General features: G+C 38.2%; 1 protein-coding gene across 6 annotated transcripts; it reads right to left on the bottom strand.

The window, feature by feature from the left end:
- LOC18776779 (alpha,alpha-trehalose-phosphate synthase [UDP-forming] 5) lies at positions 2,642 to 9,556 on the bottom strand. 6 transcript variants are annotated; one of them, XM_020563736.1, is made up of 5 exons: positions 9,305 to 9,520; positions 8,916 to 9,040; positions 6,561 to 8,630; positions 4,869 to 5,142; positions 2,642 to 3,436 (listed from the first exon to the last, which is right to left on the bottom strand). In XM_020563736.1, exons 3-5 carry the CDS (start codon positions 8,543 to 8,545, stop codon positions 3,119 to 3,121), a joined length of 2,577 nt encoding a protein of 858 aa, XP_020419325.1. In that variant the 5' UTR covers positions 8,546 to 8,630; positions 8,916 to 9,040; positions 9,305 to 9,520; the 3' UTR covers positions 2,642 to 3,118. The 6 variants fall into 6 exon arrangements, with proteins under 6 accessions (XP_020419325.1, XP_020419328.1, XP_020419326.1 ...); XM_020563739.1 differs by having other exon boundaries at positions 8,984 to 9,040; XM_020563737.1 differs by lacking the exon at positions 9,305 to 9,520 and adding an exon at positions 9,253 to 9,301.

Below are 13,786 nucleotides of genomic sequence, written 5' to 3'. Positions count from 1 at the left end.
GCTAAGATCAAAGGCGCAGTAGCAATGCCTCTGTAAGTGGCCAAACCCCCTGCCAACTAAAGCCACTCCATGGTAATGCAGTTTGTAAAATCCCGACCCAAATTTAAGTATTCATTTAATTCAATTAATTTAATAAAGTATGAAATTACAATTTTGCCCTCGAGGATAGGGGTATTTTTTTCACTTTTAATCCATGAATATTTTGGGAAAATGAATGGCACCATGACATAGATCGCCTCGAGATGAGTCTGTAAACACTTAATGGGCTCAAATCAGAGTTGTAACGAAGAAGTTATGATTAACTGAAGCCCAGTGACACAACCGTAAATATTTCGAAGTTCAGTTTTTAAAATATCAGATTCCTCTCTCTCACACACACACACACACACACACACACACACACACACACTAATCTGCCTCTTTCTCCTCCTCCATGAATAGCAGATCTTAGACAGAGATATCTCCGCCTTCTGACCACCAAAACCGGTGCTACAACTTCCAAACTCGTCGTCTCTCTCCCCTCTTTCCATACATACCCATATCTAGCCATGATTCCAAGTGATGAAACCAAAAATTGAACAAAAAAGGAGACTAAAAAACGGGCTGTTTCAAAACGTGGTTGTCGACCGCTTTTCTGGCCAACTCCGACCACCACCAGCCACCAATTGACTACCAAAACACTTCCTTACCTTCCCTCGGTAATTTCCCTCAAAGACTCGACGTGATTTTTTCCTGAAGTCATTGAATCCAAACTTAGAAATTTCTAGGGTTTTCAAAGAGAAAATCGTTCGTTTGAGGCTTTAACGGCCAAATTAATCTTCGACTCAGGTATAAAACTTACTCCTCTTGATGTGCTTGATCTTTTGGCATAGGTCTTGACTAGCGGTTTAGAGATTTTCCAATTGCCGAAAATTACTCGGGCTATCCACGGGCTGCCGGCTCTTGTGGTAGGGTGTGGGCCACTTTGTGGAGGGCCATTTGGTCCTAAAATGATCGCCATGTCATCCCGAGCACGATGGTATGCTCGGATTTAAATTTGGTTATCGTTTGACTGTCGATCGCGTTATGCATATTGGACGTTATCCGGGTTCGATATGTTCGGACTGTTGGATCGACTTCATTTTCAAATATGTCAATCTAGGCATCTCTAGGATCGTGTAGGAATTTATGTTAATCTCACCCTCGTGTTTTTAAATAGGTACTCCGGCTATTCGTACTCAGCAGGCGGGAACGTCTCAGGGTTAAGCAGCGTGGGACTACTTGTGAGTGGACATTGTTTTCAAATAATGATCATTATTTTATGGCGGAAAAATTATGCACAATGATTTATTGGTTTATTGAATTTATTATATAATTAATAGTTGAAACTTGATATTTTTGTAAAGTAATTGCAATATATTTGGGTTTTGGCATATTGCGAATATCTATATTATTTTCAAGAATTCCTATCTATGCTTGGTTATGTGTGGGGTACGTGGGGTGTTGGTAATGAGATTATGGAAAGAGAGTGGATTATAGTTTGTGTCAGTTTGAAGTGCTATAAGCACTAACTTATATACCTCCCCGGATTTGGAAATTATGGATCCTTAATGGAAGCTCTCTGTATATATATATATATATATATATATATATATATATATATATATATATCCCTCAAAATAAGCTTATTTGAGGGACACCCCTTGTAGGCCCCACTCCGGATTGTATTTCACTAATCCAAACCCTCTATTTTGTAGATACTCATTCAAAGATCATCTCTACAAAAAATCACTTGAATCCGATATCATGTGACCATTCAATTGAGTTATATAAATATATACAGTCTCATTCTATTGAGGGATCCCTCAAATAAATTATTTGAGGGACACCCTTTAGGGTCCCCTAAGAATTTTTTTTCAACGATTGAAACCATCTATTTTTTAAGTCTATATTTATAGATCATCCTTGAAAAAAATTAGACAAATCAGAAACTGTTTCGATATCCAATTGTGTCCTACAAAATCAATGAACACGGTGCATCAAGAAAGTACTAAAATTTCAATAACTCAATTGAGTGGTCACATGATATCGAATTCAAGTGATTTTTTGTAGAGATGATCTTTGAATGAGTATCTATAAAAGAGATGGTTTGGATTAGGGAAATACAATACAGAGTGGGCCCTACAAGGGTATCCCTCAAATAAACTAATTCCTTAAAAGGGAGGAAAATATCAGTGCATGTTTATTGATACTATTCCTTAAAATGGGGGAAAATAAACTTTGTCGTCCATCTATATTATAACACTCGTACAAGATATACCACGTGACCGTACTACTATAGTATTCTATAATTTCCCCAAAATAAGGACCTTGCATACGAATAATTCTCATAACAAAAGGAAAACATGTAGGTTGAGTCGTCATGGAATTGAGAAATCAAATCAAATTAATACTAAATTTAGTCTCTGTGTCCTATTTAACTTACCTTTTTAAAGAAAATGATCAACTCAGGTCAATTTCAAAAATAATTGAACGTATTTTTTGGACTAGTAACAATCCACCAGATACATGAGCTGAAAACCTTGCATGCATAGTTAGGTGCACAGGGGACATTTATGTTTACTGGCCAAGGCAAGCAATCTAGATTTTGGGTCCTCAAAGATAAAACTATAAAAATTTGGAAAACTTCGATATGCACCTTCAAGCATTGAACTGTTTTACATGGTTAGTAAGGCATGACACCATGGGCTTTGGAAGGAACCATTTTATATATGTTTCCAAAGAGTTCCATTTACAACCACAAAAGTGAGCCTACCCTCTGTAAAAAGAGCCCTCCCAAATTACTCATTGAGGTGTGGCTGATTTACCTAGCAAAGATCTCGGGTGGGATACGAAAAGGCAGCACATTCAACTGTGAAAGAGTCAGAAACACACCAAGTAAACAAGACCACAGCGAGACATGAGCAAATGTTACAATTTAGCAGCTCAATGCATAAGCTTTGCAAAAACAGTCAAGTAAGATTATGTATATCTGTTGCTTAAGAAAGACCCCTCCATAATTCCAACCACGCCGAACCAATATCGCCTATGCTCATGAAAAGAACCCCAGGCCTGGTGGAGGTTTCAATGAATACTCTATTTATTCTAAAATAACCACTCTCTGAGAAGGTTGTGGAGCACTTTTGGCTGCCTTCTCCGAAGCATTGGCAAGGCCCTGTAACATTCTCAGAATCTCAGTTGTGTCTTCCAAGTAGTACTTGGCCTTACTGGGTTTCTGACCGACAGTGCAAGCAAACACTTCAGCCACCGGAGAGAGAGAGTCCCTTGCACTCATTATTACCTCAAACATGTCTTCGTCAGACCTGTCATCCCCAATACAGAGAACAAAATCTGGAAGCATTGTTTTCTGTTTCATTGTTAAGAGGAGACGTTCTGCTACAAGGCCTTTGTTGACACCCTATCGAATGGTCAGACAAGAAGTGAAACTTTTAATATTGGGGATAATCTTCAGCGTGAAAAATATATATTATCACAAATTCACAAGCTCAGAAAGAGTTTGCATTATTATTTTTTTCATGCTTCAAAATCTTAAAAGCAAATATCACAAACAACATAGTGACCCCTAAAATATATAGGGGAATCATAAAGAGTGAACAGAAAATTCAAGATCCATACTAGAGAAGTCACTGAAATGCACAATCAACCTTATTTAAATTTTATTTAAGCAGTCATGATGAGCCTAATAATAAGTTTTATCAATTCTGAACAGTCCAATAAATGAGAATCACCATGAGACGTTTTCTTCCTTGAGATGAATGAAAAACCTAATGTGGGAAAACCTGAAGAACCAAAGATAGGTTTTCCTCCTCAACAGTCAAATAAAGCTCGACGACTATGGAGGTTTAAGAGCATTTATTTCTCAAATTTGCCACCTTCTTCAGGTTATGCTCAATAATACCATTTGAATCCTCTTGAATTCTACCAACTCAATTGGCTTAGGTTAGTTGATGCTCTCTCAAATTTGTTCGACATGTTAAATGGGGTAGAACTCACCCTTAAAATTGGTTCTAAGGGAAAGCAAAGGGTGGCCATACATTTCTTTCCAAAGGGTGGCCATGTGTTTAAACATTGCATATCCCAAAAGATATCTAGGGGATGTGGGACCTTAGTAACACTCCCCTTCAGCACCAGGGTTGGAGACACATGGTTCACCCCATGTAGGGCAAGAAATACGAACTTGACCCATCCGTATGGTACACCTGCTATGAAACCATGTTACACCCAGTGTTTCCCATCATGACACTGGTGGAGAGTGTTACAATAGTCCACATCGCTTTAGTACCTTCTGGGATATGCCATGTATAAACACATGAGCAGCCTTTCCTTGAAAGCCGGTTTTTAAAGATGAATTGTAACCATAGGCTTAACATGGTAACAGAGCACAGGTATATTACAAGCAAGGTTTGTAGCTCCTACCCTGTTTGGAGGAAGAGAGCCGAATGTCTCCAGTGCTGGCGCTGAGAGGGAGTGTTAGCATAGTCACACATTGATTGGGTACCTCTAGTATATACGATATATAAACAAATAGGTGCCTTTTCCTTGAAATGTTTAACTTCTTATAGGAAATGCAGGTCCCTACAGAACATAATTATTTGCACATTGGGATTTCTTCTAGGATGTGAGATATGTGACAGGGCTTAACTTTTTTGTACTTAGTGTTTGCCATAAAAAGCTAGCCCTAAACGTTCTGGATTACTTAGAACATGTAAAACGCCACAGAAGCCAAGACAATGGCAATGGATAGCAAGAACTCATTTAATTTATATCTGTTCCTAGAGTTAGGATTGTCTATAAAGTTCGCAGTGGAAAAGAGAAAAAGAGCCACCAACCTGAGGTTTAACTTCTACAATGTGCTGGCCACTCTTGACAGAAACTGGCTCATTGGCAAGAACACTTTCCAGGTGATCCAGAAGCTCCTTAGCCTGACAGAAGCCAAAATCCGGATCCGCATATTGGTAATTCCAAACAAGAGCACTTTCTTTGGTCTCTATCGTAGAACCATCAGTTGTTTCAGTGTATAACTGCATTACTGGTTCGGCAATCTGTTTCCAATCAAAATCTGGAATGGAGACACAAGTTTCCCATTCGGCATTATGATTTGACCTGAAAAGAAGATAACACTAAACTTAAATCACACCCCAAATAGACAAATGAATATTCAGACATGTTTCTCCTTTCAAAACTCTATAAAAAGAAACTGCGTCACAATGTTGGATACTGTGACACCTTTTCTTTTTTTCTTTGGGTCAATTACTGATTCTGACTAATTTTTTATTTATAAAAATTACTGATTCTGACTTTGATATACAATGAATACGGCTCTACCTCTTTCTTTTACCCCAATGTTTAAATGCAACCAATACAAAATCACAAAGAGAGCAGCAGTTGGGAAATTTTTTCAAAATTCATGTAGATTTTTTTTCTGCCGGTTCTGCCTTCTAAAGCTAATAACCCATCTCCAAGAATAATGGTCACAAAAACTTGCTCAAAAAACCATCAAACCAATTGGAGCTGATATGAAGGTTGCACTTTAGTACTCTTCACAAAAGCAAGAAGAAAGGCCTACCAGTTAGTACTGGAGGCAAAAGAAATGCCGAATTGACTACCATTTGCATTTTGAAAAAACAAATTCAGCATAGAAAGCAGCACAAGTCTATTATTGAGAACAGAGCATGATAACCCAAGAAAGCACGTGAGAATGAATCAATTGGGCTCCACTGTCGATCTCTGTACCATAAAGATTATAGTTTTATCAACTCACATAATAATTATAAATTTTCATGTTTCAGTTTTAAGGGGCATCTGGATATCATGTAAATTGAACCCGTAGGTAAATAATTCAACACATGCAATAGCTGTTAGAAAACTAAACAAGTGAGATTGCACAGTTCATCAGTTGTTCGTACAACTAGAAACAGGACTTGCCTGTCCCTTTTGGAAACAAAAATGAGCCAGATCCAAGCCTAGTTCAACATCAATATGCTTGCAGCAATTATTAATTCCATTTTGCAAGGAGAAAGCTACCAACGGTTACATACTGGGAAAATGTTTCACTGATGTTTTAAGAATAGTCAAACAAAATGGAGAGTACACTATAAACAAGTTTATATTTTCTGCTCCACCTCTTTACCTTTTTCGAACTTGTCCAAGTCAACAGCTAGAACTTAGTTTCTGATAGAAGATGACTAACTAAAGTTGCATGCATAAGTGTACGGGGCAGCCCTAACAACTGGCATAGACAGGCAACCAGAAAGAAAGGAAAAAATATCCAAAGGGTGAGCTATATTAGTAAGTGAGTGCCTTTTTTTCTCTTTTTTTCCATCTTACGCTCTTTTTCTTCTTCCCCTTTCTTTTCGTACCTTATCTATGTCTCATTTATAACAAGGAACAACATGTTTATCCCTTCTAGTTTAGAGTATAGCTTGTACTCAAAAAGGAACAACATGTGCAAGGCCATAGAGCCCCTTAATGGGGAAGCAAGGGGGGAGTAAGGGCAATAACAACAACAAAGAGGAACGTACCTCACAAAATAACCATGCTCTGCTGCGATCCCGAGCTTTGCACAAGAAGAAAACCATTCAGTTAAAGTCTTTCTGTCTTTCCCACTAACAAGAAAGACAACGTTCCTTGGATCATTGCACAAATTGTTCAAGATTCCAACAGCCTCTGTATTAGGAGTGGTAATAATCGAACCCGGCAGCATCATAGCACCATCATAATCCAAAAGAATCGCTCGATTTTTGGTCCTCTTATAAGCAGAAACAATATGTTCAACTGAGAGCTTTCTGAAATTTGGATCCAAAGCAATCACCCTGAATCCTAACCCAAAACCAATTCCCCAGCACCTCCTCCTCATATGGTCCCTACATGCCCTTTCAAGATCCTGCAAGAAGCTACGCGCCCAATATGCAACATCATGTGTAGTAACATACCTATAATGCTTCTCGTGCCGCAACTGCTTTTCTGCCTCAGGGACCATAAGGGCAGAGTCCATAGCTTCAGCAACAGCATCAATGTTCCACGGGTTAACCCTAATTGCCCCGCTTAGTGATGGAGAGCACCCAATAAACTCAGATACCACTAGCATGCTTTTTTTGGGGGCTGTTGGGTTTAGTCCTAAAGTCTCATCTAGCTTCTCATTTCCTTGGCGGCATATTATATACTCATAGGGTATGAGATTCATCCCATCCCTCACTGCTGTAACAAGACAACACTCAGCAATTACATAATAAGCAATTCGCTCATAAAACTGAAGTGGGGTATCAATCAAGACCACGGGATTGTATCCTTCCCTTCCAAAAGTCTCATTGATCCTCTTCACTGTGGCATCAGTTTCTACCTGGACCTCCCGGACATCTTTCCCCCGGCCTCTTGCAGGGTTAGCAACTTGAACCAAAACAACCTTACCCCTCTTATCAGGATGTTGTATAAGCAATTGTTCCATGGCCAAAAGTTTCAAACTAATTCCCTTAAAGATGTCCATGTCATCAACCCCAAGCAAAACAGTTTGCCCCCTAAACTGATCTTTCAACTCAGCAACTTTTGATTCAGTCTCTGGAAGATTCAACACACATTGCAGCTGGCGTATGTGTATCCCAACAGGAAGAATCTTAATGCTTACAGTCCGACCATAATACTCAAGCCCAATGTATCCTCGCTTAGACTGATATGAGAGGCCAAGCATTCTACTACAACAAGATAGGAAGTGCCTAGCATAATCAAAAGTATGGAAGCCAATAAGGTCAGAATTCAAAAGTGCTCTTAGAAGCTCATCTCTTACAGGAAGTGTCCGGTATATCTCAGATGAAGGGAATGGACTGTGGAGAAAGAATCCAAGCTTCAACCTATTAAACCTCTTCCTCAAAAATGTTGGCAATACCATCAAATGGTAATCATGAACCCACACAAAATCATCATCGGGGCTAATCACTTCCATTACTTTATCTGCAAATATCTTGTTCACAGAAACATAAGCTTGCCATAGAGACCGATCAAACCTGCCACCAAGATCTGGTGATAGAGGAAGCATGTAATGAAATAAAGGCCACAAATGTTGTTTACAGAAACCATGATAAAATTTACTAAAAAGCTCAGGAGGGAGAAATGCCGGGACACATTTGAAAGTATCAAGCAAAGTTTGGGCTACATCATCTTGCTCACTCGGGTCAATTTCTTCTTTAAGACAACCAATATAGACTACTTCTACATCTTCTCCAAGGCCATCTTTGAGTTGCAAAAGAAGCGAATCCTCATCCCAGCTAAAGTACCACTCCCCATCGTCTCTTCGATGGGCTCGAATTGGAAGCTGATTTCCCACTATGATCATCCGTTCTTGAGCAATGGACGACGGAGCATCAGATCCAACACTATTACTGTTATCATCATCAAGCTCAGACAATACTCCAGCAACAGTTGCCACTCGGGGGAACCTCTTTTTCTCACGGCCAAAAGTTGGGGAATCACCAGAAGTAAGGTCAAGTAAGTTGGAATAAGACCTTGAAACCATTGCGGACGAATTGCGAAATTTTGGTCAACTTGGAGGTGAAAGAGGATTATGTTGATTTGTCTCAGTCAACTTCTACAAAGAATTCCTGTTGAACAAATATAATCAGAACACAGAAAGCAAGAAATTGTTGAAATCTCATTGAAAATGAAATCGTTAACAAAAACCTACAAAAGCTGCAAACAAGCCCTTACAACACAGAGAGATGCTTTACAAACAAAGAAAATTTAGCAGAAAGCTACTTTAGCTTTCCTTCTCAACAGACATCCAGATAATGCAGAACAAGAACATTTAAATGTAACAAATAGCCAAATATTAAAATCTGGACACTCAAAAGCTACTCTGAACAAACGCAGAAAAATTAAGAATCTACCAACAGATTTGGAGTCACCCAGAAGCTAAATCTGAAGAAATTACGTCTAGCACTTTAAAGTAATTTACTTTCAGAGTCCAGTAAAGCAGCAACCCAGAAAAACAAGAATCTTCAAAAGAGTTTATCTGCACGGGCAAAATCCATCAAAGTAGCGTAAAAAATCAAAATGCATATTCAACCCATGTTCCATTTATCAAAGTAAAAAAATAATATTGGCAGAGAAAGAGTCAACTAAGTAAGTGAATAAAAGCAGCAGCAGTACTACTCAAAACCCAAATGGAAAAGTGAACAGAAGTACCAAAAAGTCGCATGCAACTTGAAAGAGGAGAATACCAACCATAAAAAGGAGGCTTTAAACAATCATTTCAGAGTGGAGTAAGAAAACCCACCTTTGCCTTGGAGTCAGATATTAGAGGAAGAGCCGACGGTGCTAACTGAGACACCAAAGATTCTCTCTTAAACTCTCTGTTTGTGACAATTTGCATTTGGAGAAAAAGGCCACTTCTTTCACTTTCAATTTGTTAAAAAAAGAAATTTATTCAGACCACCATTTCCTTTTACGTCCGACAACAAAACACATCAGTTGTCTTTATACAAAGAATTGGATTCTCTCTCTTTCTCTCTCCTCACTCTCTCTCTCTCTCTCACACACTAGCTTTGTGTGAGTGATGAGTGATGACATGATCAACATAAAACAGTCTTTCTCTAGCATTGCTCAACTATGGTTACTTTTTCTTTTGTTTTCTTTTCTGTTTTCGGTCAGGATTTTAACACAACTTCTGGGAGAGGAAAGTTAGCTCAGGAGACTTGATAGATGTGAGCTTTGTATTCACGAACATAAGATTGGCCATTCAAGTTTTGTCGTATTATATTAGTTTTCTTTTTCTTTTTCTTTTTCTTTTTTTCTATTTGTAAACCTTGGCGGCACCTAACCACTTTTTTGTATTTAGTTTCATATTTTCATGTCATGAAACATTTAAATTAAATAATGTAAATCAGTTCATATGCAGATTGGCAATGCCATCCCCAATGCAAAAGACTCAAATCCTTGATTTTGGTTAAAGTATGGGTCAGGGCATGTAAAAGCTCTGTAGACGTTTTTCTTTTCGTCACCGCATTTTTAATTTTTCGATTTTGTTCACTGTATTTGCAATTATTAGTAAATTATGTCAAATGTTTCAATTCCGTTAGTTTCATTAATTTATTTTTTTATATTAAATTAAAATTTAATTTAATTTTATTATTAGGAAAAATTTCAATTTCTAAATCCTCCTCTCTCTTTCTCTTTACCCGATCCCCTATTGGCAGTCATAACCCACCTCCTCAAGCCAACCCTTTCCCACCACGTCACCCATTAGAGAGGATCGCGAGCACCAAGAAATTTGTGCTAGAGGTCCAAGAAAGACCCACATGGTGAACACCCTAAAAGACCCTTCTCTTTCATCAATATTCTCAAAAAAAAATTCATTTGGTTGCTTCTGCCTTTGTTTTCATTATTTATTTTCTACTTGCTTTGCTTATGTAGAGTACGAATCTGTGGGGTCGAAGAGAGAGGGGCTGTGCTGAGGATGAATCTGGTTGTGCTGGGAGGAGTTTTTTGGATTGATAGAGACAGAGAGAGAAAAGGTGGATTTGGGCAGTGGCTACGGTGGATCTGGGCTGGGTGGATGAGAGTGAGAAGTGAGAAGGGTAGTGGCTGAGTGGTGGTTCGCAGGAGACTGGCAAAACGTGGTTGTTTTGGTGGTGGCAACTGTTGTGGTTGTTTTAGTGAGAAAGTGGGAAAAGCTGGAGCGGCTTGGGTTGATGGGCTGGGCTGGGGCTAGGGTTGCGAGACGTGGGGTGGGCAGTTGCGGGGGAGGGTGGGAAATGGGTGGGCTTGAGGAGGGGTTGTTATGGCTGTCAGGAGGAGTTTGGGTAAAGAGTGAGAGATGAGGATTTAGAAATTGAAAATTTTCCTAATCATTAAATTTGATTTATTTTTAATTTAATATTAAAAAAATTAAATTAATAAAACTAAGGTAATTGAAATATTTGACATAATTTACTAACAGTTATAAATACAGTGATGAAAATCGGAGTTGTAAATACAGTGATGAAAATCGGAAAATTGAAAGTGCAGTGACCAAAAGAAAAACTTCTACAAAGGTTCTACATGCCCTGTATTTTGACCAAAATCTAGGATTTGAGTCTTTAGCATTGGGGATGGCATTGCCGATCTGCATATGAACTGATTTACATTATTTAATTTAAATGTTTCGTGAAATGAAAATATTAAACTAAATACAGAAAAGTGATTAGGTGCCGCCAAGTTCGTATTCTTTGGTTAGAAAAAAAAAAAGAAAAAGAGCAAGAAAATTAATATAATACGAAATTATCATATTTGAAACATTTAACCTGACTTGCAAACAGTTGCATATACAGTGATCAAAATTAGAAAATTGATAAGTGCGGTGATTAAAATTGTAACTATCCTCATTTTGTGGGACTACATAAGGTGCATGCCTATTAGGGGTGCAATTTCGGCTACGACCCGTTACACGATTTGAAATTCGCACGAAAATTTAGGTGGTTTAACCCGTACGATTAAAATTCGGGTCATTTTCAGGTCAATCCATCATGACCTGTTTAATAAATGGGTGGATTTCTGGTCAACTCATTAAAATACTTATGGTGCCATTTAACAAAACGGGTCAACCTGTCAACATGCTAAAATACCTATGTAACCGGTCAATCCACTAAAATACCCATGTAACCTACCAACTCACTAACCCGTTTATTTGTTTATTCTTAATTTTTCTTATTTTTTTTTCAAATATCTTTTAGTTGCTACCACTTAGCAAGTCAACCCGACACGACCTAAAACGGTACGAGAACTTAACAGGTTAACCCGTGCATGACACGTTTATTAAATAGGTCGGGTTTGGATTGAGCATTCCTGACACATATATAATTTTGACACGATCCATTGCCAGCCCTACTCCCTATACACCATCTAATGAAATAATTAATATATGACAATGCTTAGCTCCTGATATATCAAGAGTCATTCCTCCTCAACCATGACGTGGGCTCTTTAAAAAACCAACAAGTGTGTTTTTTTTCCCCTCTTTCCTCTTCCCCAAACGCTTTTAACCTAACCTTTTGGCTGGTTTTAACTGCAGCCTCCCCAAAGCCACCCCCACCTATGTTCCGAATCCACCCTTATCACCAACCTCACCACTAAACCGATAAGGTAGCCCACAAACTTTTTTTCTTCTTCTTCTTCTTCTTCTCTCTCTCTCTCTCTCTCTCTCTCTCTCTCTCTCTCTCTGTTGTTAATATGTTAACTCGCAATTATACGGGTCAATTAGTAGTATAGCAAGACAAGTATGAGGTCGTACCCACGAGGACTGAGAAGTTAAAATTAGTTATGTACTTCGATTACCGAATTCAAGAAAGTAGGAAGTTAAGTCTAAAACAGACTTTAAAGCAAGAGTGATTGTGATTGTTGAACAAATGAAGCAAAATGAAATATGCAAATGAAAGCACAGTGAGCAAGTGTAACAAATAGTGGTTTTAAGGGCTGAAAAATAGATTTGGAAACTAGGGCATTCGATTCATCATAACAATTCAATTATGGGTTATAAGGAGTCAAGTGACAAGTCTAACTCATATTCAAAGATTGATTCTAGCTAAAGTATGATTAAGCCATGGTGTCTGGTCCTAACCTTGTATTCCTAATTCCCTAATTTGATCATCTGTTGTCTAACCTAAAATTAAGCATTAGGAATCCATTAAGCCTAGAAGAATATTTTAAACAACCAAACATGTATCTAATCCCTGTTGTCGAATGTCCATACATACTCTTCCTATTCATAGTTCAATTCGAATTAAAGCATGATGTCTACTCTTAATTCAAACCAAGATAGATAACATACAAGTTCTAATGGTGATCCATCATTCAAACAAACATATTAACTTATAAGCATACTGAATAAGAACATGAAACATGAATCAAACTTGAAACTTGAAATTTATAAACCCAGAATATTCATGTCAGGTTACATTGAAGCCCTAATTATGAATTTAGCTGCTCATAATGGGAAAGAAACTTATACAGAAATGAGAAAGCATAATGAATGCAATAAGAGTAGAAAAACCATTTTTTAGAAGTTCTTATAGTGTCCAAGGCTTCTCCAAATGCTTCTTCACTTCTAATGCTTCTCCAAGAACTTCCCCAAGTCTAAAAGGATGTATGATAGCTAAGGAGGTGATTTGGGATGAGTTTGGGTGAGTGATGATGGCAGAGAAAGAGGAAATTGGTAAGGGAATAGAAGGAAGGCTTGTTGGATCTATTTTAGTGATTTGAGGTAGTTTAGAGTGTTGGGTTGATTGCTGGAGTGTTTGGAATTGTGGGAGTGTTTGAGGATGATTTCTGGATGTGTTTAGGAAATGATGGGAGTGTGGAGGATGGCTGAAGTGAATTGTGTGGGACTGTGAATCCAAGGATCTGCACTCTGGAGTGTATGGGGTTGATGAGAGTGTTTTAGGATGGAAGGAGAGGGTTTTGTGGGGTTGTGAATCCCAAGATTTGCACATTGAATGTGGAATGGAAGTGGTATTTATAGGGACAGGGAAGTGAGAAATCAGAATTAAATATGCTAATGCCTACAACACTTGCAATTGAAAATCATATTATTTTCTTGTATGGCTACTGCACTTCACCATGTTTTCCCAACCACATCACGCCTTCCAAGAGAAAAATTCCAAAAATACCTACTCATTAACTACAACTCAATACCCATGAACTAATTACCTGCATAATACTTCTATCGGCATTGAATCATTTTGGGCTTACCGACGTGCTCCCCTATATAATTAGACAAAACTCG

Source organism: Prunus persica, chromosome G5, assembly GCF_000346465.2.
Source record: "Prunus persica cultivar Lovell chromosome G5, Prunus_persica_NCBIv2, whole genome shotgun sequence".
NCBI classification, from domain to species: Eukaryota; Viridiplantae; Streptophyta; class Magnoliopsida; order Rosales; family Rosaceae; genus Prunus; species Prunus persica.
Note: the sequence above shows the minus strand (reverse complement) of the source record. Positions and strands in the feature narration are given on the sequence as shown.